Below are 27,745 nucleotides of genomic sequence, written 5' to 3' on the forward strand. Positions count from 1 at the left end.
GCATTTCTAAATGTAAGACTTATGAAGAAAGAGTAAGCATCTGAAAAGGAACAGTCTATTCCTGCTGTGGTTGTTCTCTTTTGAGCCTATATAATCTTACAAGTATTTAATTAGCTATTATATTATGCAACTATTATCTAGATTATACAGAATTCCCACAGTGTTGTGACTAAGACATAGCAACCCAGACCAGCAGGCTAGAACCAGTCCCTTACTAGTAGGTTTCCTCTGCAGTCAGCTCTGTAAATAGACATCCAGGCTGAGCTATCTCATACAAAACTAATATAACTCTCACATAAAATTAATACTAAAACAAACCCTTCCCAAGTATATACAGGTCATTTATTTTAGATGGAGACAAACTCATTCATATTAACAACTACTGTGTCTTCTTCTCATTCATGACAATGTCTGTCAATGTGCTTAGTAAAGCTGTAAACTACATGGCTGTGGGGCTCCCTTTCCCCTGCGAAACTACAGAAAGAATTGCTCGTCTCACCATGCACAAAATGAGCTGTGGCACAGCATCACAAGACCTGTGACAGTAGGGTGGTTTAGCCTGCACCTAAACTGAAAAATAAAGGAGACTCAAATCAAGCAGTAAACAGCTTTGGATGTCTGTGACTCAGTTCAGACTGTCAGCTCAGGGGTCAAGTACCGCTCACTGCAAACTGGTGGGAAGAAGTTTAAGGGCAAAGCCCAAGTTCAATATCCAAAGAGACTCTGCTACCAGCAGTTGCTACCTCTGCCTGGCAAAGTGTCTACAGCAGCACTTTTTAAAAGTACACCACATCTGCTCCCTGCAGCTTACTCATCTCTTCCTACATGTTTACTCCTAGGCTAGGTTGTAAGCTCTTTTGATCCTGTGAATGCTGGACTTCATTCTATGGTCAGTATAAAAGAAGGTGAAAACTAAGCAAGTTTTCTTAATAGCTCCCTGACTTGCTCAGTACCTACACCCATAAATTCTGATTTTACAGAAGGACATGTTAATAAAATACTATTCTAGGAAAACAACATATAAATATATTAAAACATTAGAAGAAAGTTAGCCACACAATGATTTATGTTTTCATACTGAAGAATTTCCTTACAGATAAGAGAAATAACAGTTATGTCAGATATGATTGTATGTAAACAATAAAGTAAATAAAAATAAGCCAACCAAAGATGCTATAACTAGAATAAAGCAGATTATTTCTATCCTTATAATATGTGATTTTTGGAAATCTAGGAAAGATTATAAATAATTTTTTTGCAAAACTTCAGATAGAAAATTAAGTCTTTTTTCCTGTTGCCTAGGACAACATAGGTAGAACAAAAATATATTTTTAACTGGTTTATACTTTCCTCTTTTATTTTAAATATTCATTCTAAGTTCTTGATCAAAAATGAATACATATATAAAGACCTTTATTTAATTAACAGAAAAGTTACAGTAATCTGACATTGCATTTATGGGAATTCTCATCTTCTCTCATGCAACTATGTGCACAAAAAAAATTCACTAAGAAAAGTCTGCATACAACTTTAAAAAGACCTATGCTGGATCAATACCAACTTTCCTCAGTTCATTTCTTTATCTCCCTCCCAAGTAAGAAAGTAGTGAAGTAAGCTCTGAGCAGCAGCTAAGAGAAATGCTTTATTGCATCAGATTTATGACAACCTGAAATCTAAGACTTTCTCTTATAAACTCAGACATAGTTTGGCATTGACACTATTTTGAACTCTTTCCCTATGATTGTAAGTTAACAGGCTTTGAAGAAGGGGGTTGGACTAGACCTCTCCAGAGGAACCTTCTGACCACAGTGATTCCGAGGCTGTTTTAGAAACAACGCTCTGCTAAATGTACATCTTTAAACACTCATATTAGTAAATTTTCTATTAGAACTTGAATAATTCAACTACTATTCTTATTAAATCAACCTTGCAGCAGACAAACTTCATGCACACTAGACAACAGAATACTCCGCTATGTTCACAAAGGCAATAAACATGCAAGGCTACTTCACACAGACCCTAATAAATTATCTTTTCTAGCTAGTTGTACAGCCAACCTCTGTAAAAGCCTCAGTGAGAGCATTCGCTTATTTCAAATATAAAATAAAACTGAAATACTCTTTACATTTATTATTAATTTCATTTTTATTGTAGGTTCTGTGTCTTTTAAAAGGGACTAACACATTGCTGGCTGCATACAAAAAACTGACATGCCCTCAAGGAGTATCTTTGAGCTTAAAACCCTGAAATGCTATAATCAAGAAAGATCACTTTCCACAAAAGACCGTACTTTCCTTCAGAGAACATTAGGTATATAAAAAACACTGAAAAAGTTAGCTCTTGCCATTTTTTTTTTTTTCATTCTCTTGAAGTTCATCTTTACCTAAAACGAACTGGGGAATCAATGATTGCCAATTAAGAGAAAAGAGGAATATTACATTAAAACATCAACACTTCTGCTGTTTCTTAACTTGAACTCACTCACAGCATCTTGAAGAAATCAACGTAAAACTCTACTGGATCTTTCAAGTTTATGCTGATACTAGATGTTAAAGTCAATTTCAGTTACAAAACATTTTGTATATTTTAATATGATTCAGTGTCTTTAAGGTGAGGAAGAAATAAAGGCAATCGACACAACACTTATCTTTGTAGTCCAAAAGACTTTTTCATTTATCTTCCAAATTACAAGCATCCAGATTACAAGAAAGTAAAACATTATTAAAATGTACTATTTCTAAAAATCTGCCGTATCACTCTACAATTACAATTGTACAATTTAAACCTAATTTTTTCAGACCTTTAATTTAAAGGACAATTATTTGCATGTAGGGATATTTTTTCTTTTCCTTTTGTTTTTATTTTGAGTGTATGTAACCAAATAACATTTTGGTATTTTTTCCTAAGGAAAATATCAGAAAGAAGCTTGAAAATTATCTGCAGGAAAATCATGCATTTCTTCATTTTTAGCCAACTACTGCGGGTCTGCATATTGAACAGACTTGCCGTACTTTTGCAAACAAAGAATGAATTGTTTGCATTCATTTTTACAATCTCCCCATCCAAGTATTTCCAAATTAAATCCATTTCCTACTTCATGCTCATTTTTGTGTTGCTACTCCACAGTTATTGAAACGAAAACTTTTGATCTAATAGGGAACATTAAACACTAAATGACAGAGGGAAACACTCAAAAGGCAAATCTTAACAAGATTATCTACCCACATCAAGAATATCAAAGGCTTTGTTGAACTTTTCCAGTTACCTGGGTTTCAGCACAGCTCATCTATACAGCAACCACTTCACTCTGTAAACTAAAAAGTTTTTCCATCTTCTACAGTTGTTAGCAACTCCAGTGTGGAAAACAGCAGATCTCTTTACAAAAAAGATGCACTGTACATATGAATCACATAAACACCTATTATTCTTTAATTCTGAAACTTAGTTCTTGTTTCTTTTTTGAAAATATTTTACTTGGAATGAAATGTGAAAAGTTACTGAAAATATTTTACTTAAATTTTCCTTAAATCCTACAATAACGTTGATCTGCAAATCTCAGTAAAGCTGCCTTAGCACAACTTCCTAACTTGTCTCAAATACTTGTCAATAAAGACTCAGCTGGCACTTTTTTCTCGAAGTAGTCCATACAGTGCTACCTCTGTTGTACAGAACTCCTATTCAAAGATATTTCTATATGGCTGCAGGTCTCTTTAGATACATATTCTACTAAGGCTAGGGCAGAAAAGCTGTACTAGTTGATGGCCACAAAGCACATTAATTCAAGTCTGGAATATAGTGTGTCTTCCTGGCCTCAGTGCTCTCTGACATAACTCCTCTAAAAATCTGTTTTTTCTCTTTTAGGTTGGTTCCACCCTTACAGTACAGTCTATTATAAAATTTGAAGACATACTACAGACAGTCCTGAAAACTCAAAGCACATTGTGTTACTTTTTAAATAGGTAATAATACATTCCAATATATGTTTCATATTATTTTTAAATACTAATGAATATGCTACTTTTTTAAGACCACAAGGACAAATGGAAACTATTTCATGGTACTATTTCCTTTATACAAAAACCTTAAAAGATTATGTCTAAGGTTTTAAATACCATAACTTCTGCTGTACGCTCATATGTGCAAATGTTTGGCATAATGAATGTTAAGGTTGTATATACACATACAATTCTTCAAAGAGGGAAAAACAACATTTCAAAGATGACATAGGTAATGTTTTTTTCACCTTATCAAAAAGCATGAATTTATTTATATGAATTGACATTTGTACCAGTGGTTCACAAATCAAAGAACAGGCCAGCGCTGACCACTCTGAAAACAGAGAAAAGAAAGTAAATGGGATGTTTTTTGCTATCTAAAATGAAAAATATCTCCATTACTTAGCTTGTTAAATGCTGGCTGATGCTATCAAAAATTACACCAAACTTGACAAAGTCAAGTAAGCAAGCTAAGTAACAGGGCAACGCACCTCCAGTACATATATCTGCTGCTTAAGGAAAATGTCTGTCAACATGCTACATAATAGGGATGGTTATGGCTCACTCAGAATAACAAACAGCCCACAGATCTGACACAATACTACCTCTGTAATTAGTACTATCCTAATGATGTATGCTATGAACAAACATGCAGTTTGATTGAACTTTGGAGCAGACACAGACATCATTCTTAGTTCATTTATTTATTTCTTTTGCAAATATCCCAGATCAAACTAAGACCTAGTCTGTAGCCTTTGTACTGGTCTATTTATACAATTTTAATAGAGATCACTTCATGTAGGGATAAAGCCCAGTTTGAGGAAAAAAAAAAATCTGTAAAGAAAGAAAAATAGCAAATAAAAAAAAGCAACTTTAAAAGACAGACAAGTTTGTTCAGGCCTTCAGAAGACAAATGAACAACAGAAGTAGTAATAAAGATTAACAACACTTTTACTGCAAGCATGCCCAGAGCTGAAGTAAAACCTGCGTGCAGAATTGAATGGATAAAAGTCAAATATTCTCCCTACCATTAAAATAAATTAAAGTCTTTCACATTAGGGTCTCCCATTTTTAACTAAAGAAGAAGAAGAAAAAAAAAACACAGTGTATTTCTGGTTCCTGCCTACCAGAAAGAATGCAAATAATTGAAAAGTTATTGGATTTTAAAAGAACTTTCTCTCCACTCACTAACAGAAGAGCATGTCCATATCACCAAAAGACTTCACACAAGTCAGTGTTGTCCTCAACTACAGCCTTTTTGTACTTCACCTTGAACTAGAACCCAGAAATGTTGAACAGCATGATTCCCTGCCTCCTTAAAATTTCCATAAACTTAAATGATTAAATGACAGCCAAAGGAGACTCTTCATATTACACTCTCCAAAATCTTCCTATGCATTACAAAAATCTATGTATTACTGCAGGGATTTAGCCTCTGCTCCACTAATGAACAAGTTCAGGTGCCTACAATCACCCCATAAAGCCAACTTTCCCCAGGACATACACAGATGTTGGTACTTGTACATAAATGACTAGAGATAACAAAATGTATCATCAATAAATAGAAAATTGAATATTTCCAAAATAATGGGCAAATCCTAGAAGAGAACAGAAGCCTGAAAAAGGTGTCCCAGACACAAGACAGTAAATGATTGTGAAAAAAATTCTAATTTAAAAAATCCCTGGGAAACAAAAACTCTTTAACCTTCACTAGAATGAAAGGCCCTTACAACGTCCACATGCTACCACCATATTTTTCACCAGTTGTAATTGTAAACTGTGTTGCAGAGACTATTTTTGGCTAACAAGTCATATTTCATATCATCAGTAATCCTTACCATAGAACAAAGCTGCAAGAGAAACAATAATGCTCTACTAGGAACCTCTTACTCTGATTTAGTTCAAAATTATTGTAACTACTATTTTTCTAAACAAAATGGCAAAGCATGCTCAGAAGGCATTCGTTCCTTTTGACCATCTTAATAATCATCACTGAAATCCCATGCTTAACAATATTTAGAAAAAATTATCCTATTTTACCAATGGAAAGCATCCTACCTTTTATTTTATGGCTGTCACAACGGAACAATTACCTTCCCAGCACCATAAAGCTTATTTCTCCCCACCATAACAAAACACAACATCTGCCAGCATTAATTTTATTTCTATCCATAAAAAGGACAAGGGCTTTCAGACAGAGTTTTCCAACATATTTTGGATAAAAACCTCTTTCTTAAAGAGTACCTCTTTCCCTCTAATTAGGTGTAGTATAGCACTACTCCTTCCTGATTGTTGTTGTAGAAGTGCTCTCATTTCCAAGCACACCTTGAACTTCCTTAAGAAGGTGAACTCTACACTATTTCCCAACCACTGCCTTAAAAAAAATATAGCTGCAAAGCCTGCCATAACTTTTTATAGTGGCCATATTACTTCCTTTATCGAAGATACAGTAAATCTAAGACACAAAATGTAAATGCACAGGCTCATAAGAGATCTTTATTACATGCAATAACTGAAAATACATTTCGGATTATTTTTTGTTAGAGTTTCTATGCATATTAAATTAATAGATCTTTGAACAAGATGCCTGAATAAATTTGTGTAGATTTTTTATTTCAAGTGAGATATATATGAAACCTATACAATACACACATGCATGTTTAATTAAAAAAAAATTTAAACAAAATGCTCATGTACATTTTATTTAGATGATCAGCCCAAGAAATGTAGGTTTTATTATCTAAAGTTAAAATGTATATTGCTTAAAACAACTGAATCTATATAAACACTGACATGCCTTAATGTGCCGTTCAATTTGATTTGTCCCCCCTTGCAATTAAAAAAAGCAGTGTCACTTCTTCCAAAGTTTGACACACCGCTACACTTACAGAAGGGCTTACTGGTGATCATTTATTTCCACTATGCATACATATTTCATATATGATTTCTATTCATCAACCAGAAGAGTTTCCAACACATCTACAGTAGGAACAGTCAGGTACAAATAATCATCGGGCATTAGACACACTAAGCCATATGTCTCAAGAAATTGTCTTAGCCTAAGTAACACCCTTCAAGGGAAGTAATTTTAATTTCTGCAAATCATTTAAAGAGAAAGACAAAAACTCAAATGATTAAGGTTAGGAATAAAGATAATTTATTATCTTAATTTACCTTCCTGTGCTTTGGGTCTCAGCGACAATACAATGCTGAACATAGGGCCAACACCACGGGAGCAATCACCTGTTCACTTCCATAGAAGACGAAGTTACCAAATATCAGAGAGACCATCAACACAGTTTAAAAAAATATATCAATCTTTGGAAACAATAGATGGACAAAATTTTACCTAGCTTGGACGCATCCATTAACAACAGCTTTCTTGGTCTGTCGGTTTGTGGGTAATGATCTGATTTCCAGGTCAGTGCCACAGCTGCCTTTCCAAGCCGACCCTGTGAGAGGCCATTCCCTCCCCAAACCCTCCCGTGGCAGCACCTGCCTAGAAGCCCGTGTCCACGGTTGAGGTCCTGCACCTGCAGCACTGCCAAAGTCCCATTTCTACACTCCGAAGAGTATCAAAATCCTGAGATCCAGAAGAGAAGACAAAGGATGGCTCATTAAGGACTAAAACTGCAAATACAACAAACAGACTATCAGAAAACAGATACACTCTAAAGACCTCCCAGAAACAGGGGATGAGGGGAGGAGGCATGGAGCCCTGAGGGCCTGGCACATTCTGCCACTGGGCAGAGTGCTCCATTTTCTTACGCAAGTCCAGCTGGCAGATCAGACGTAGTTGAGTGCCCACAGGCAGAAGCGGCAGAGGAATAAAAAAAATTTCTTTTTTGTGTACTGCACATGCATCAAAACACTTTAAAGTGAAGTCCGGTGAGCAAGGCTAGTGTGTAACCAGCTTTCTACTGTTTCCTGCTTTTTTGGCGGTCTATGGATTTACAGGATGTCATCAAGATGAATTACAGGTAGAGACAATAACCAAAGTTTGGTGAATAGTTAACGTCTTCAGATGTAAACCACAAATTAATTCAAACTTTCTACTGTCCTCTAAGTACAAAGATACTGCACAGAGCCTTGTACAGTCTTGCACATCATCAGCTCACTTCAATACAGGAATATTTCAAGTAAGTGTTAAAAAAATAACACACAAAGCCAAAAAACATAAAAACGTACATCTCATTTCATTAAAATGACCCAAGGAGTCTACATTTCCCATGGAAGAAAAGCATATTAAAAGCTACTATTGTTTTCTGACAAGTTGTGCTTCTTACGTTTCACCTGCAGTTCTCTTCTGCCCCTTCTACTTCTCTTGGAATCACTAATTTACATAATATATGAATAACTATTTCTTTAAGACACAAATGTTACTTAGGAAGCCAAAACAGTCTGCACAGCAAATTGCACACGTACTTTCTTATCCTCTAACTTGTCTTACTGTGTTCTTAATTGAAGAACAAATGACAGTAATGAGACAGTAATGAAACAAGCTCCAGTGCTGATTTAAGTTAACCAGAGCAGTGTGAAAGCCGAAATGCAGCAGAACTAGCAATGTTTCACCTACTGGTTTACTTCATAGGCAGAAAACTGACTAGACTTTCTTCAATGCTGTAACTGTGGTAAGGGTCATACGTACATATATGTATCTTCTTAGGGACAGAACCCCTGCATCTACTTTCATGGAAACGTATTACTAATTGGAACTTCTACATAGTATGAGTTGTCTTGTAACCTCAAGTTACCTCTTAACATTTGTTGTAACAAAACTCTGCTAGGTTGAGCAGAAGTCTCACATATACCAAGCTTTTCAAATTTTGAATCACTTATGCAACTGTTTTCTGAGCCCATTCCAATCTTCCAATGTTCTTTTTCATGTGTGTGTGGACTCAGCATTAACTAATGGTCTCACCAATGATCCACCTGCACTTCACCTCTCTACTCATATTTCCAAGCACAACTTGGAAAAATCTTTTAACTATCTAATGCAATTCCAGGTCCTTTTCAGCATCACTCCCTTACAGACTATGGTCCCATAAAGATACACCTTTTGTGTTTAGACATATCATGTAGCATTTGAATGCAAGCATATATACTTGCCAAGCCATTCAGTTCAAACATGGAGAGTGGACTTAGCTTTACCACTACTTGTTTATCTCGTAATGTTTGTCTTAAATGCAAATCCTTTAAGTTGTGATTACTTATTATTGGGTAAATCCACTTCGAGCTACATACTTCTACTTCAGTGACTACTTCTATATGTATCTTTTAACTTAGCAGTTCTGTGCGTGCGTTTAGAGGAAATGGTCACTGCTCAATCCAACAGTCAGATCATTTGAAAAGTAAATCAGTTTTTCACCATTAGTTTACTCTGCTCTTCTATGGACAAGCTCCCCTAATCCTCTATGAAGACTGGTTTAAATCAGGTTTCTTTTCTGTCATAATTGAAGTCAGGAACAGATTAAACTTACTTTCTTCTTTTCAGTAACAAAATATTTAAATGATGACAGCATACTGAAGGAGCAAAACCAGGAACTGTGACTTCTAATTACTGCTCCCATTTTCTACCCTCTTAACTTTGAAGCTCTGCATCTATTCCGTGACATAGAGCAGAAATATGCATGAGTTGCGATTCTCCCTCTAGAACAGGGAAAACTAATTGACAGCCTGAAGGCTGAATCGAGCTCCACAAGATGGTTTCACTTGGCTCCCACGATGGCCTAGAGCAAGACTGCACATCATGTACTGTGCTAAACAATTTGCTCAGCACATGGGAGAGCAGGAAAGAAAAGGAGTGAAGAGAAGCTAGGGGTGGTGGGAGGAACAAAAGAGTGTGGGTGATGCCTGACAGGCTAAAAATGGAAGTGTAACCATTCTAGCACTTTCCCACCTTCCCAAGTTGCCTATATGGAGAGCAGCTAGTGCAGAGTAGAGCTGGAGCAGGCTGGGTCCTTCACAGAGTCTGCCCCAAACTGAGCTAAGCCAGAAGAATGATCACTTCCTACTGTGCTGACTTGGACAATCACACAAGGCTCTTGAGCCCACATGCCTTTTGTAACAGGTTTTTAAGAGGTACCTTTGCTAGACCTATTAGATAATTAGGATAGACCGGGAGTGAACCAGTGCCCCAAGAACACCTACAGAGGAGAGGAAGGCAGCACCATTCCTGCGTGCAACCTACAATCTCTCCAAAGGGAGGTCACACTGCTGGAGCAGAGAAATAGTCTGGATGTTCCTGGTCTGGGCACAAAGTCCTCTTCCTTGCATCCACTACATATTAACCAAAAGGTTTAAATTTGAATTTATAGGCTTTCCCTGAGCATGGGTGAAATTAAAATCAATGACACTTATCTGTTTCTGCAGGAGCAGTCCCAAACCCAGCAGGAACAAACTAAATTGAAGTCAGAAAAAACAACTGTCCCTGTACCAGGCTCTCCAGTGCCTTCTGTAGCACCTATATATTAAGATTACTCTTTTGTAGCCTTCTCTCTCTCTGCATACAGAGGGTTAAATATCCAATCATCTTGATATATTCATCCGATCCATGAGCAGCTGGCAGGGAGGGGGGAAAAAAAAAAAAAAAAAGGCAGGCCCATAACCATAGGGAATCAGCAATCCAGGCTCTAGAGGAACAAATCCATAGAAGGAAAATAGAAAATTACAAGCTACTGAACTCAATTTATATCCCAGCACCACGCAAAATGAGTAATTTTTGGAACATTTCAAAGGACTTCCAAAGTTATTTGCAATTAGTGCTAAAAATAGCTATGAAACGTTTCAAATAGTCCTTAAAGTACAGCAATGAAGAGCAGCCTTGTGAGGAACAAATGTAACCGTGAGCGAGTTCCCAATCCCTCCAGGGCTGACAGACGTCTTTGTGACCCGCGATTTAATTTCTTCCTGCCTCAGTTTTTCTGTCTAGAGAAGAGCAATAGTAAGAACACCTTCTTTCCCAAGTACAGAAACATTTGAACATTTATAAAATACGGTTTACATTTTGACCTTAAACACCTACACATAAGAGGAGTGCAGACTTTTCAGGGTACTCTTGCAAAAGGAAATGTCACAAAGCAATGCCAAGGTACCAGAATCAAAGTACATGCATTGATTCTCTTTATTGTGTACACAGACAACATTTACTAAAATTAGCTGGCCTTTATGATTGTTTTCAGTTATGGAAGAATATTACCACTATTTTTGGTTGAAAGAACCTGATTACTTCATTTAGCATTTTAAAATGAAGTCATTTGCAATGCCTACCATTACACTGGTTCAGCCCATTAATAGTTAAAAGGCTACATATTGAGAAGATTTTTATTATTTCTATTTTACTAGCTAATTCCATGATGGCAGTTTTCAATATCTCATTGTCCACTTCTTCGGTAATTATTAACATAAGTCTAGCATCTTATTTCATAAGGAAACTTTGCTATCATATCAAGTATCTTGCAAAAAATATTCTTTCATGCCTATTTATGAAAGGACAGACTTTTCCACTGTATTTTAATATATGTTTATTCAGAAAGTGGCATAGGTAAGTTTTCATGTATTTTGAAGAAAATTTGATCAGTTAATAAATCAAAGCCATAGTTATCAGAAAGAGCATTCCAGAAGACGAAAGTTTTATAAAATATCTTAGTAAAGTCGCATTATCAGTGGAGCCTTTCCTGCTTTAAAACCTCATCACAGACTACACCAAAGAACTAATTCCACTAATAAAACTGGAGCCAAACAAATTATCTTCAGATAAAGATGTCTACGAGAGAGACTTGTTAGTGTCTGATGAAAAATTTAAGAGCAGCATGGTATTCAAGGAATCTGCTTAATTATTGCCATCTTACTCTGGTGGCATTTTTAGTTTACATATTCTGTATACTTTACAGTGAAAAAAATATATTTTTGACATCAGAGAAAAACCTGCAGGTTTATATTAAGTAGTCCATCTGTAGTATAATTGTTGAGTAAGGACAAGGAATTGAGCTGAATACCAGACTATTAACACTAATAGTTTCTGTCAGTAAAGCATTTACTAATAGGAATTGAGGAACAAAAGCAACTAAGAATGCCTTTGCATCTGGAAATGGTTACAGAAACCAAAATGGTAACTGTGTATAAAGTAGCACAGTCACATAACCTTAAAATTAAAAAAAAAAAAAACAAAAACAAAACACAAAACCAAAGAACAAGAACAACAAAAAAAGGGTTAGAAAAAGTATTTGATACTTTTGCATCTCTTTTTAATTGGAATATTTTTAAGTTGTAAATTAATGAAAAAGCTCATTTTTAGTAGGGTTTTTTCCACTTTATTATGAAGTTTTGGAACTTTGAACACATATAGGTAAAATATTCAAATTCAGTCAAGCCGGCTCTAGCGCACAGCTCCCTTTCAATCACTTTTGATAGCACAGAAGCTCAAAGCAGCCCAGTTTAGAGTCCACATGTGTTTAATCTTTGATTAATTGAACAAAAACTAAGTGCCTCCAGACATATTTCTTTTAATCACGGGAAAGATATCTTTTCAGTTGCTTTGCTAGTAGGAGAGAGTCAGCAGATGTCTGTCTGGTCTAAAGGGAATTTCTCTTTCTCTGGAGAAAACAGTTTGAATAGGAGAGAACAGCCATATGCTGACTAGGCACTGCTTAACAGATGACGTAGAGAAGCATCTACTACCGCAGGGAGTGGAACAGGGCAGTTTTCAAATTAAATGTCTTTCAAATTCAAAGCAATCAGCTGAAATCAATTCACATACAGGATGCACGTTAAGTCAGACAGTTCTCATCAAAACAGCTCACAGACCCAAAGATGCAAACTTGTCTTTGTCAGCAGGGTGATTTTTAAGAAAGGTTTTAACATGATGACAGTAAAAAGAAAAAAAAATCCATTTCTTCACAATTTTAAACACAGACAATACTTTTGTTTTCTGGGGAACAATGGTTCAAAATAATAATACCAAAATACCTCATCAATATGGAATATTTGCCAAAGGTTCTAAATTCATACACAGAATGGCATTGGCATAATGTAAATTTATCTCCAAATTTAGCTCAGGAGCAAGCCTTTCAGTACTTCAGGAAAGTATGTTTTAAAATGTAGTTCTGGGGAAAAAAGGATCAGAGCAACCAATGCATGAGGATTACTAGTCAGCATTTTATTTGCCTGACTCTATTCTTTTGCCTACAGGCCTATGTCCTATATCATCCTCCAGGAAATGTAAACACTTACAAAAATAGGAATTATCTCCACCTAGTTCTATCAAGATGTCTTGAGGGGGTGGGGGCAAAGATGAAGAGTTTAAAGCAGAAACTGGGAAAAAAATATACTACACATGTATTAGTTGAAAACAGCATAGAAATACTCCCTTGACCAGAGGAAGCTCACCAACCAGAAAAAAAAGAGGAGACAGCCAATGGTCCCAATTCATTTGATAACCTCCACCAAGGAGCTCCCTCTGAACTCTGCTTGAGGCTCCACCTCTCACAGTCAACAGGGCATACAGGCTTGAGATCTATCAAACAGCACATCATCTAACACCATGGGAGGGAAAGAAGAGTATGCAGCAGAGACTGAAAACAGACTGTGGTATCAAAATCTGTTTCCTTTTCATATAATTAGGATGCCTGCCATTATTGATATTTACTCTTGATGTTAAGAGTCTGAATTGTCTTCCACAGGCTTCTGAAGAGCAAAAGCAAAATTAAGGAGAGCTTTGGTATCAACTCACTATGTTGGCTGGATTCAGGAAAATGACTTGCACATCTGTCTCAGGCACACACTCGGAAAGGCAGGGCCCTTCAAACCTGAACAATTTTACTTTATTTTTTTTTTTTCCCTCTGAAACTGACGACCAGTAAGTCTAAATCTGCAACACATAGCTTCCAAGAATCAACTTTTGTGGCCTTCTATGAACTCCTCCAGTTTTGGTTCAAGGTTTCAGATAATCTGTTACCCACCAGAGTTGCCATTCCACAGAAAAACTGCCACCACATTCTTTGATTTATGAATTTGCTGACCTGCATGGCAATTTCTGGCAAGACTACAAAATGCATATGCTGCTTAATCATCCATCCCAGCATGGCCACTGTAATGTCCTAAATTATTCATCAGTTTAAGAATAATCTGTATAGTCACAGTATCACAACTGATCAAGAACTCTGTTGGCTAAAGGCAATCTAAATTTCCTCTGGTCTGCATAGTCTCTGGGAAGATAAAAATATGTAAGAACAGCTTTCCTGAGTCAGACAAAGTACTCATACAGCCTGTTATTTTGCCCTGACCCTGGCAGGAGTAGATAACTGCACTGAATAGGAATCTTTTATTTATGTGCTCTGTTTTCACAGGAGTTGTACATAAGTCTCATTTATCAGCATCTAGAGAACACTTTCATTTGTTGTATCAATATCTTTGTTATCCACTAACAATAACACTGACCTGTGAATTACTTTGAGTACAGAATTATCTATAATTCTCAAATATGTTGACACACATCCTCAATAAAAGTTCTCTTAGTCTGTTTCCAAAATATTTTGAATCTTAGCACACAGATCTTGTATGAAAGATGTAAACAATATGAGCTTCCAAACATCTCCACGGAACAATCAAAATCCTGCAAGACTAACCTTACAACTGTAGACTATACAACCTTTGGATCTTTAAAAATCACTTTTACGTATTTCCAAATACATACAAGTTATATTTTAGACAATACACATACAATTTTCCTTTAAGAATAGACTTAGACATACGACAAAATGAAGTTCTAACATACCAAACTGTTGTCATTTAGGAAACCTATTTAAGTTATGGCATTTCCAGTCAAGCTTTGGTGGTTTGTTTTTCTGTTGGTTTTTGTGTTTTAAATCTGTACATCATTGTATTCCTTAATGCATAAATTAACCTTGTAAGCCTCTCTACAGCATGAGCATCCAGTAACTCTGGTAAGGCACATTCCTTATTTTATTCATTTATTTTATGAGTATAAGCAAGACTGAATCATCAAAACTGCACTAAGCAATCCTAAAAAAGCAACTCTTCTTTTTGTCTTCCCCACTGCCTCTGCAAGGGTGGACATTTGCCTGAAGAAAACTAGTCTTTGAAGAAAACAATAAATGAAAAACTCGAAGAAGACAGTATGTGATAACTTAAAACTAACCACATACTTGAAACAAAAAACATCCACAGCTTTTATGAGACTTTGCCAAATAAAACTGCAACCAACATCAATGGCACATGTTTACCATACACAGGCTTTCATTATGTCTTGCTGCAAAGTACTATATGCAGCATGTGCGTGCAGCAAATCAGTTGTTGTAGTAGGAATCTGTGCACCAGCCCACTCTGAAACCTATCACCCATCCTCAGCAGCTTATAAATGGAGGGGAGACTCTCTTCCCAAAGAAGTGGCATCTTCACTGCTGCTGACAAAGTTCAGAAAGAAGCTCTGGAACCTATGCTGGAAGTAAAATGCAATAAAAATATCAATTAAAATAAATAAGACCTGCTTTTGACTTGGCATGAATACATACTCCACCAAGTGAGTCCCCCGGCGATCAACTAAATCTTAGCTATCTTCACCACAGGAATATTGGTTTCAGATCCCCTATAACGGATTTGATCTCAAACAATAAACATGGAGGCAACAAATTTAAAGTCAAAAGGGTCTTAATTTATGTGCCCTTTGTACACATAAATTATTTCTGTCATCACTGGAATGGAAACAATTTTAAATACACTAATACTTCTAGAAGAAACGTAGTTTGAGTTACTGTATATCATCAAAGTATTGATAAACACATGAAAGAAATTGTAATTAGTTGTCAAGCACTAAATGGAAGCTGCAGCTACCATGTGTCTACTGGCCCACTGCAATGAAGACAGAGCAAACAAAATAATTGTGAGTTAAAATTAAGTCAATAAACCTTTTAAGGAAGTGACAGTACGGATCATGTCTATAGTCACAACGTTCTACCAACAAGTGAGGGCGGCTGTCCTCCCCAAGACTAAGAGAGAAAAGATCATACTAAAACTAACAATAAATACCGTAAGAAATACTGAAAGGTAGTAAACAAAAGTTGAGGGCATTTTTTCCCTGATCTGATGAGGTATGAATGGTAAAACAGCATGCAAATGAATGAAGTCATTACATTCATTTTAGTATAGCTTTTAACAACAAAATTCTTAAAAATGTTGTTAGTAACAAATGTGAAAATACAATAAATGAGGTAGCCGTTGGAAGCACAGAAAACATAACAGCACTATCCAATAAGTACCACTGTTGAGCATAGTCACTTACATAGTTCTGTGGATTATCACAGAAAATTAACAGAACTGTTCTTCTGAGGTTCACCCAATGCTAAAAATTACATGGCCTGGTAGGATGCTGTCAACAATAGATTTAGTTCCTTTCTTCAATGAAGAAAAGAACTAATAGTTTGGTTCTCTGAGCCCTTGGGTGCCTTAAATGGTGGAAATTCTGACACATATCTAAAATGTCTTATTCATTGTCATCCAACTGAGGGAGTAACCTGTTGCTTGCCTCATCCTTTTAAACACACCAGTGACTGCATTAAGGTATAATTTAAAACACAGAACAGTGATTTGAATTTTGACAGTATTGAGTAACCGGCAGCTAATAATACAAACAATAACTCGGAGACCCCATCTTGCCTAAAATTAATGGAAAGTGAGAAGGAATTTTGCAGCTAATTGAATAGCTCATATTCTGCACAACAGAGGAAAATTAAGCACATGGAAGTCATCACTGATCTGTAGATTCTGTAGCAGCCTTTTCTTTATCTCCCAAAGACATTTCAGAACAACAAGGGACATTTCATTTTACCAATGACAATTAATGAGGTTGACGATGAAACCATCCTCTCTCCAGGATAGTTAACTCTGTTTCTTGTAATTCAAAGGAACTTGAAGTGTTTTTAACCATAAGACACCTATATTGACTGTATGCCACTTTTATTCCTTTTAAATAATTTAAAAAATGCAACAACACATTTTTAGAACTAGAACAGTCATCTAGTATGTATTGAAGATTATGTTACAATGCTGACAAAGCTACACATGAAAGAATCATGCCAAAATTCCTGGTCATAAACATACCTCTCCTCAAACTCATTATGACATGGCAAGGGGTGAGGGGGAAGAAAAGGAAATAGTCTAATTCACTAGGAAACATCAGATTTCATATCTTGATTTCATCAAATAAAACTACCTTAAAGTAATTCAGCCATCTTCTCTGAAACTTGACATAGGCCATGTGTGGACTGCTTGCACGAAGATAAGTTCTTCATAAAGAACATGGAGAGACTCACCACATTGCCCTCACATGTCAGGACAATTTGAAGACAACTTAAAATTATGGCTTATTTCCACCCAGTAGAGGAGATGACCCTAGCAATTTTTGTTCTCATTTGGAATCTCCTGAAATATTTTTTCTGTTTGCACCATGCTATGAGTTCAGACTGAAATTCTTTAAATGTGTCACTATTTCATTTTTAAACAACGTTATAGGACAGTCAAGGAGGGCTGTCAGGACATCCATGGAAGACTCATGGAAGACCATTTTTTCTGACCCTGAACTAGGAATATAATAGCAATAATAATATGATTAACCTGAGCACTGTATAATATTAAGTATAATACTTAAGTGCTTCCATTTGCTGCACTGCTAGATTTCTGTGCAGCCTCACTTCCCTATCTCCTTTTGTGTTTGGTTGGTTCATATTAGAATTTAAAGAACATGTAACAGAGCAGAAATATTTATACAAAATATGAATGTAAAGCCTCTCTAATTTGTTACAGAGGTTTAATGGGACAAAGAAGTTCCTTATCTTTCATCCCACTTTCACATTTTTTATAGGTGAAAGTAAACACAACTGGGTAAGCCTTCTTTAAAATACGGGAGGCTTGTAAAGCATCTGTTATTCTCATTAGGTCTAACTCAATGTGTGACAACACAGTTTTCATCAAATGAAAAAAAAATACAAAGAAAAAAGCACAAGGTTCACTTCCTAAACTTTCAGGGATGCAATACTATCACGCTTAAGAGAGAGATCCTGTGCTTGCAAACACACACACACTAGCATCTAGAAATACAACATTAAGTTTCAAATAAGTTATTTTTTCAGTTTCCCCACGTTTTCTCATTCACTCTGAAGTCTCATTAGGACAACTAGCTTTCCTAACAGTGGCATTTAGTGGGATTTCCTAGTAGTACTAAAATAACTTCAGTTCCACGGTTACCAGGGAGTTTCTTAGTAAAGGAAACAGAGTATCTAAAGAGTAAAAATAAGGCTCTACGCATCTTCAAAAATTAGGCAGGGGACTTACACAACTACATTGACATTCAAACTCTCAGTTCTTCATCTGACTGTAATGGCAGAGGAAAGTAATATACACAAACTTGTAAAAGTAGCTGCAATAACTGTTCTTCCTTTCCTCAAGCAGAGATAACCACATTATAAACAGAAGCACGTTTGCATGCAACTTTGACCTCACTGCAAAGAAATTTCTCCTAAATGATGTCACATTTTGGGTAAAATATGCTTCAGAGGCAGCTTATAGTAACCCAGGCTTACTACACAGCTGCAACAAGCATTGAAAGAGTCAGATTCCAGGTAAACCTACCATTTATTAACTAAGATACATTAGCAACAGCACTACTATTAAAACCTACTATGCCTCAAGCAACTTCTGTTAATGCCATTGCTTGTGGTAAGTAATGGTACAGGTTCACTAATTTTTTTTATATCTATGTAGGAGCTTAACAAGATTCTTGTAAAACTTGAGATTTGTCTTTGTTATATATGCATATAAGCATTAGAATTAAGTCACTTGTTTATCAGCAAGACATTAACAGCTCAAGTAACAAAATCTTCAAATTTGTTCACCGATTTCAGCTTGGCTTAATATATCGATGCTGTACAATGGCAGCCAGAAGGGCAAGTTAGCTAATGCAGCCTAACGCCATACAGACTGAACATACTATGAAAGCAATACACAAAGAAATATGACTTTTCATTGTAAGAAGGATATTACTGTTTCAGAACCACTGAGCAGACAGAGTTGTTAACTCATCTTTCATATCAGTCCTGTGCTATGTAAAGTTTTTTGTTTGTTTTTAAAGTCACAGCATTGCAAGTCTATAACTGGGATGTTCCTGGGATCTGATGTAGAAAGTATGTGGAGTATTATCCATTGTAAATTGAAACCAAATGTGTGCAAACATTAACACACAAGCTTACATAGTGTAGAATACCCTGTTACTGAGGTTAGAGGTAACACACACATGTGTACATACCTTACAAATACTTTTGCAAAAGCATTGCTCTTGAGAAGCAAATCTATATATCAGTGGAAAATAGAAACATTGCGATAAAAGTTACCCTAGAACTTCACGGCAAAACCAAAATAAGTTTCTCTCAGAGAAACACAATTTGAAATAAAGATTGACGAAGTCACTGACCAGCAAACATAACCAACTTCATTTAAGTTTGATTTTTCTTAACATCCTCAAAAATTTTAGCATGGAGACGGACGAATATACTCCTGCAGCTATTGTTGCCACTCTTGACATGGGTAGGTTTCTACATAATGCTACATCATAAGACACCCAAAGGATCCAGAGACAATTTTCCTCAAGGAGGAGTAACCGGAGGAAAACAAAAGAAAAAATTAAACACTGAATCAAACTATCACACATCAACAACTGAATTTGATCTTGATCAGGTACATCTGTTCCCTAGACAATCCTGAAAGATTCATACATATGAAGCAGCTGCAGCCACCTTCCAGTCTGCTAAGGGTAACTTTCCACTTTTCCAAAACTGCTCCTATTTCTCTACTGTGAGAAATCACTTTCATTTCCCAATTGTTTACGTGACAGCCAAAACAGTCTCCAGCCCTTACCCTGAGGATCCAATATGGTTCCATTTTCACCTGCGAAAGCTGACATTTATAGAGAGAATTACCCAGTTCGGTTTTGTCAGGGACATGCCCTTTTTCACATTTTTCAGGACCTTTCACCACTGGAGAACGTGTCAGTGGTAGGCAGTAATCCGAAACCAGTGACATTCCTCAAAAACAAAACATGGAGCTAATTTAAGTAGGTCTCCAGTGATCAAAGGGCTCAGTTCAGGAAGGCAAGAAGAAGGAGGCAAATGGACTTGTAGCCACCTAAGTCTGAAGGATGACTACAGACTTATCTGATTATCTCATCACATACTCTTTCCGGGCTACCAGATTGAAACTTCATTCTACTGCAAACTAGGTTTGAACACACAGTGAGTCTCCATTTCAGAAGTTTTGTGGGAATAGTGTTTCAAATACAAATGAAACCAGCCTACTACCAAAAAAAAAAAAATCCCCAATTAAACCAGAGTTACATCTCTTGACTTGTAATTCAGCTTTCTGCTGAGTTCCTATTTATGCAAATTTATATCCTTCCCATTTATGAAGATCTTGGAGATCTAAATTACACAGAAAATGTCATGTAATATTAAATTACAAAGCTACTTTGCACAGGGCTGTGTAGCTTAGAATAGTTTTACAGGTCTCAAAAGTGTCTGAGAGATTTTAATTCTTGAAATATCAAGTGGCTAGATATTTGATTAGAGAAAGTTACAGTCCCTGCGATATAACCAAACAGAACGTAGTCAGTGGGGGCTCAAGTACTTGTTTCATAGATTTATGAAAGATACCACTCTTTACTAGCCAGAAGGATCACCTTGTTTTTAAGGCTTTTTTGGGGATGAGGATAGGGCATAGTTTCAAGGAAAGAACCACAGCTGCAAAACATAGAAATACAGCTGCAAAAAATATTTTTATAACTAGAAAACAACATTATGGAGAAGATAAAACAAATCCCCAATGCTACGAGTAGACACAGGGAATCTTCAAACATTTTGGAAGGGCCACAAAAGGCAGAGATTGAACAAGAGACTGACTTAATTCAATTTGCTGATAATAAGTGCTATTTAGATCATGTTCAATGGTATTGAGGGCTAACACTATCAGACCGAGAAACATATCAGCGGAAGAAAATGCAGCATCCTTCGGATTAAATGGCATGCACACCTCTGCAAGTCACCGGAGAAACGCTGATGAATAGAAGGAGTTAAAGCAGAGGGAAAACTACCTCTGCAGTTTTATGATTTTAGTTCATTATGGCAACTGCATCTAAAGCTATTTTTAAAGTTCTTAAAATATGCAGGCATTTAAGAAGATAAAACGGCTTTTAATATAGCGCATTTTGAAATTTTTGAATGTTTGAAATCCCTCTACATCTCCTCCTTTGCAACTGCAGAATCTATCCACAGTGTACTTAAGTAAGACGTCCACCTTACCACATAGGCAACAAATTCTCTTTGACCATCAGAACTGCCTAAAAATCTGACTTACATGAAGGAATAACAGACATGAAAACTTATTTTTATCATTAACCTGAATCTGAAGTCAAATCCTCACATCCACCAAACAGTGAAGGAACACCATCTAATTGAAATTGTTACTATAAGAGGTGATGGAAGAAAATGTTGTGATAAATTCCTGATCGCATTATGAAACAAACTGGTGCAGACAGGAGCTGCTTCTCCCAGCAAGACCTAACAGGTACAGTGCAAAACACACTCCTGTTTCCTGTGTTTCATGGAAGTTCTTTGGTTAAAATTCCAGCATCAAAGCTGCAATTGAGTACTCTAAATGATCTTCTGTACTTTGTAAATGGAAAACAAATAAAGGCAATTTTACTCTGTAAACATACAAAAACTAAACAACAATCTATATGACTACATGTATACAAATGTAAATGCTGCAGTACTCAAAACAGGTGTACCAAGACGCTAATCAAAACAGTTTGCTGATTTGCAACAATCCACTGTGAATGTAGCTACAGTTTATGTCGATGATAGCATTACAGCTCTAATGCACAGATTTTTAGTTTAACACAAATTTATTCCACCAGCCTTCAACTCCTTGTTCCTCACCTCTTCTATGCTTTTTAAAGTGTTTTGGTGCTTTTGCACTGTCAGATCACTACCTTTTCTATTAAAATCATAAAACCTTCTCTGTTAAAATTTTTTGTCTATAATCTCCTTCTATTCAATTAAACTGTATACCATTATACCTACAAATCTTATTTCCAAATCTAGACTGTGACTATTTTTTCCCTTAAAGCATCATTGATGTCTATTTTCTGACACTAGCCCTCGATATGAGGGTAATTGAGCTGGATTAACAATTCAGTGCTATACAATTGTTAGTTGGTGTACATTTGAACCCCTTTAAGAAGATACTAATCTTTTATTCTTTTTCTCTTGAGTGTTGGCAGAGGCTCTTAAATAAAATTTGTGACAATACCAATATTTTGCATTCAGACCCTGTCAGTTAGGCTCTATACCGCAATCACACGAAGAAGATAACTTGAGGCAGGAATGACAAACACATGTAGCAACTACACACCAGTTGAACTGATGCATACCATAGTGTACTAACCACTGAAGTCTACCTCATGTTTCTGGGTTCTGATGAAAAGTGTGGAAGACACAGAAGCACTACATGCATTTCAAACATTACTTCAAGGTACATCACAAACTAAAAGAACCTCAAGCAAGCACAACTGTCCATGCTGCTTTGCTGCATGGAGAGAACATTAAAACTCATTTTGCATGGACAGAAGATTAAAACTCATTTTAAGAATCAACAAGCAGTGCTAAAAATAAACAACAGCAGTTAGATAAAAATCAAAATCTTTTAAACATTAATGCCCACTCAAAATCACACCTGCAAAATACTGGATATAATATTTGGGAGTAACAATCAACAGATGGTTTAAACAGGTTATACATTTACTGGATAAGCATACTTCCACATAGCCGGACACTGATTACTTTTATCACTTATCAAAGTGTTAAGGAGGAAACAGCATAATCATAGATCTTAATCATGTGTATTTACTGTATTATATGTGATGCTCAAGATCCTTCTGGTGTAAGAAATACGAAAGTCCCTGGGATTGTCTGTGAATGTGAGTGAGACTAGGCAAAGGGCTCAAGTAAATGCACAGAATTATAGTCTATTTCCTTTGCCTTCTGTGAAAGTTAGGAAAATCTAGCCCTGCTTCTAAAGTTATACACCAGCGGTGGCATTTAACTTATCTAAAAGTTAGGAGCCTTGTCAGAGCTAGTTAACAACACGAATTGTTTAGTCAATAGAGAGATTGGTATTTTCAGAGCAACTCACCCAGTTCTGTGCTAGCTCTTCAAGATGCCACCAGATGAATTGCTACAGATTATAGAGGAAGCCTATAAAACTTAAAATAAACAGGTAACTTCTGAATTGCAAGGTTTCCTGTCATACTTCAGTACCCCAAAACTGATATTTTTTGACCTATACTTGGCCCTCCATATGAATACTTAAGTCGCTTTCATGTACACTATCTTCCTTTAAAATAAGTAAAGTTTAAAGGGTATACAGGAAGAGATAAGCATTACAAACTGATGTGGACATACTTGACTGTTCCTTCGGTTGGCCAAACACTTAGAACTAGAGAGATAAATTGTGGGCTGCCACTTTAAGAGAAAAATAAAATTTAAAAACCTGTGTTTCCAAATCTGGCATTATTTTTCCTACTCTTTATCCATGCAACAACAATCCCAAACGTATCCTATTAGATCAAATCCTGGCTACCCTGCCTCCTATTACACACCACATTTTGCACTGTCATCTGAAGAGAAAAAAATAATCTAAAAACTGAAATTAAGTTTACAGAAATCTAACAACCATTAAGTATTCACAATTTCATGGAAGCATACAAGTAGTGAGAATGTACAAAAATGTCTACATTCTACAGTGATATGATACCTCTTCTGACTATTTTTCTATTTTTCTATCTCTGTATTAATAATAACCAAACAATCCCTTCATGGCTTAAGTCAACGCCTCAGAGGCAGCTCACACTTTTTTTTTAATTTTCAAATAACATCAAAGCAAGCAGCTTATATGAAAGAGTGGGGAAAAAAAAAAAAAAAAAAAAAAAAAAAAAAAGATGTACTTACTTGCCACCTCCAGCGATGCATTATGACTTACAGCTTCCCCAAGGTAATTCCTCGCCACACAGACATAGACCCCTTCATCTGGCCTACTCTTGCGCCCATGGACTATGCGTAAGAAAAATAAAGATCCGCTGGGCAGCAGCATGCGGTGGGAGCGCGGATCATCCTTGTCTGTTTCCACTCTTTCTCCCCCCTTGTACCACTCAATGGTGGGGGTCGGCCTTCCTTCTGCTTTACAGTTTAAAGTTGCCGGTTCTCCTTTGGAAACAATTAGATCAGAAGGGTGTTCGACAATTCGAGGTGGGAAATCTTCTTGTCGAAGACGGGAGCCTGCAAGATAAAAATGCAAAGTTTTCTTAGGAGATTTTTGCCAGGTACAGTCACTGTGTTTTGCAATACAACTACTTAACCATAACCCCATAGTACAGGATTTAATAAGAACAGATATTAACATCTTCTTGAAAAAAAAAAACCTTAATGCACTTCATTGTGTGCAAGGTTCTCCCAAGTGAATACATTCAAAACCATTTTAAAACAGCTTACCTATATTAGTGAACTAAACTGTCATGTTCCTCAATCACATACATTTTTATATTGATCTACTCATGTATATAAATTTATACATGCATGCATACACATAAGCAGAATTATGAAAAACTAGTCCTACAGATACTCTACAGACATCAGACCACCTCTACCAGCAAAACCAGTACTGCTCTAATTCATAACACAGAGTTACAGTCAACCTCACTCAGCCATCTGGAAAGCCCATGAATTCATGCAGCGTCTGCAGAGTAAGTCTAACATCTCCAGCACCCACAAAGTTGCTCTATTTCACTTGTACTACCGTCACTTTTTAGTCACTTGTTAAGCAGTACTATAGAGATACAAATGCTTGAAGTGCCTGAGTGCTTCTTACACCTCTTGTGCCAGGGAAAATTAGAGCACCTTTTCACATTATAATTTGTCTCCAATCTATAAATCTGATACAACGTGAGACTACAGTATTGGGGACAAAAGAAAAGTTACAAGTAAACAAGATACTCTGATAGAAGAGCACTCAACTTCAAACTAATTCAAAGTGCAAGCTAATAATTAGCATGAAAACACCTATAGTCATCTCAGTAGATATATACCACAAGAGAATATGGCAACCAACTGGGTGACCAAGAATTCCAGATTAGGAATAAGCAGCTACCAAAATTGTCAGGGTTTTAAATTGTTGACTCAATTTCAAATTAGTACTTTCCATATTTCTCCATTTCTTGATGGAGACAACAACTTTGTCATGGATAAAATTAGTCTCTTGGGTCACTAATTCCTGATTATTAAAATGTTAGATGCCAAGATTCTTTATTAACATCAATAACACAGGTTTTGAACAGCTGTGCAGTGAAGCACCAGAAAGAAATACAAGATCTAGTCACTGAAGGTTAATAGACCATAAATAGGTATGGAAAAAGGGAAGGAGATAAGGAGAGTCCCAGAGAGCACTCTGTTTTCAATATATACTATATATGTACATATAATGTGTGTGTATAAATATACAAAATTCTAAAATGTATACTATAATATTCTAAATGTAGAATTCTCATGTAAAGTTTATTTCACATTTCCTTTACCTCAAGATAATCAATGCAAATTAAATGTTACACTCATCAGCTAGCACTAACCACACATTCCTAAATCTCTGGTAGTATGGCTCTATTAACATTGAAATCTGTTTGCATTCTGAATGCAGTAAAAGAAGATAGTTTTACATGAACACTGCTGATCATTAAATACAAGATAACTCTAACAGCAATAAACCTACTCTTTAGACCTCTCAGGAATGATAGCATAGGAGTATAGTCCTAAATACCCTACTACTTAAGTTATATTTTATCATTTATCTAATCTGCCAATTTCAGATGTTCAAAATACTGGAAGATTTTTTAGTATCTAAAGCAAACAAGTAATTGTATTTTACATTTACTTTTACCTGCAACAACTGCCTGAGTCACGAAAACTAAAGTTTATGGGCAGATAGAACAGAAGCCAGGAAGCTTCCAAATCTTTTTGTTGGCTACACACTGCTGCGCAGCCCAGCCTTGTGCATCACTCTAAAGTGAGATTTTTGAGCTGCACCTCCTAGAAGTAGGGCACAGGCCAAATCCAGTGAGAGGAGAGCTAAACGTGTAAGAAAAGAAAACTGTACCAACCAGCACTGGCCTTTTGCAGCAGCTTAAAAAGCCTCTAATATACTCCTGCCCTAAGAGTACATCTCAGTCATTGCAAGCTGCATTTATGTCTACTCATCCTGAACTTTTACACAGCTTTTCACAAAAGTCCCTCATGCAATAACGTTGCCCTCACAATTGGGGTGACCAATTTTAGATCTCTTTCCTAGGTAAAAATGCCTAGACAGAGATAAAAACCTTTTGTTTACACTGTTACTCACTTCTTATGCTCCTCACAAGGAAAGGTACAGAAATGAAGGATTATAGAGCTAAAATCAAATGTTGTAAGTCAATCCGGAAATTTAAAAAGCCAAGTTGAATGTAAAATGTTTAAAGATAGTTAAGAATCCTTTAAAAAAAACAAAGTTTGCACATATGCTATTATGTATCTCATTTGTATTTTCACAGATAATGCTAGCCAACCAGCACACAATATAGCACAAGCCTCCTACTGTTTCTGTCAGCCTGGCCCAGACCACAAAGAAATGAAATACCTTTTTCAGGTATATTGTATGCATGCTTTTCATACTGACATTCAAATGACTGTACACTAACTTCAAATACTGTACAGAAGGAAGTTAAAGAATGAAGTTAAAACTGGGACTCAAAACACTTGGTAGGGTTGGGGTGGAGGGGTGTGTGGGGGGGGAAGTCCTCAGGAAACTTGACGAGCGCGCATATACTTTTTAAATGTCTTTGCTGAGTAACATTAGAGGAGTTCTAATGACAGAAGTGTCCATTAATTTTTTGGGTTTTTAACATCCTAGCATTTTATAAAGTAACATCTCTCTAGAAAATTTCATAAAACTGCTTAAAGCAGAAAGGGACAAAAGTTGTCAGCATTAACCACAGATTTAGTGTCAACTGCCTGAGGGGTATAATGACCTTAACAACCAAGTCACAATCTTTCTACATTATCTACACATTTTTATTTTTAAAAAACCTTTCTTCCCTTTTAGCCTAGTTATTTAAGCTGCATTTAGATTTTATTGAGAAGCAGCAGCTTCAATTATCAACATAAATCTTACAGTGGGCACCAATCCTGTAATTTTCCTGTCAAAAAACCTTCCCAAGGAGATATTTGGTAAACAAAAAAAAAATAATAAAAAAAGTAGAAGCAGAACACCTATTACAGACTGGATCTGCCATTAAATATACAACCAGAGCTGCTTTTTCTTTCCACCAAAGATTGACAGCACTGGGTTACAGGAACTAACGAACTAGTGTTCTCTGCTTTCACTATAATTCAAGTCTTTCATAAAAAATCAACAGGATGCCACCAATTAAAGTATGCCATACTAATTATTTCATGCTGCTACTTAAAAGAACAATTAAATGAAATCATGTTTCCAGTTTCTTGGACTGTGCCACAACTATTTTTACAAGAATTCAAACATTGAAATAAACAGATGCGAAGGTTCAAAGAAAGCTACCATTAGATGCATGCTAAACTCATGGAGGCAAG

General features: G+C 36.1%; 1 protein-coding gene across 1 annotated transcript in view; it reads right to left on the reverse strand.

Moving 5' to 3' along the window:
* ROBO1 (roundabout guidance receptor 1) overlaps positions 1 to 27,745 on the reverse strand; it is a 534,041-nt gene that overhangs the window by 246,451 nt on the left and 259,845 nt on the right. The window contains exon 3 of the mRNA XM_086482457.1: positions 24,065 to 24,391. Within this exon, the coding sequence (XP_086338583.1) occupies positions 24,065 to 24,391 (327 nt within the window). The remainder of the gene's footprint in view (positions 1 to 24,064; positions 24,392 to 27,745) is intronic.

The sequence above is a fragment of the Leptosomus discolor genome, chromosome 1, assembly GCF_034619465.1.
Source record: "Leptosomus discolor isolate bLepDis1 chromosome 1, bLepDis1.hap2, whole genome shotgun sequence".
Taxonomy (NCBI): domain Eukaryota; kingdom Metazoa; phylum Chordata; class Aves; order Leptosomiformes; family Leptosomidae; genus Leptosomus; species Leptosomus discolor.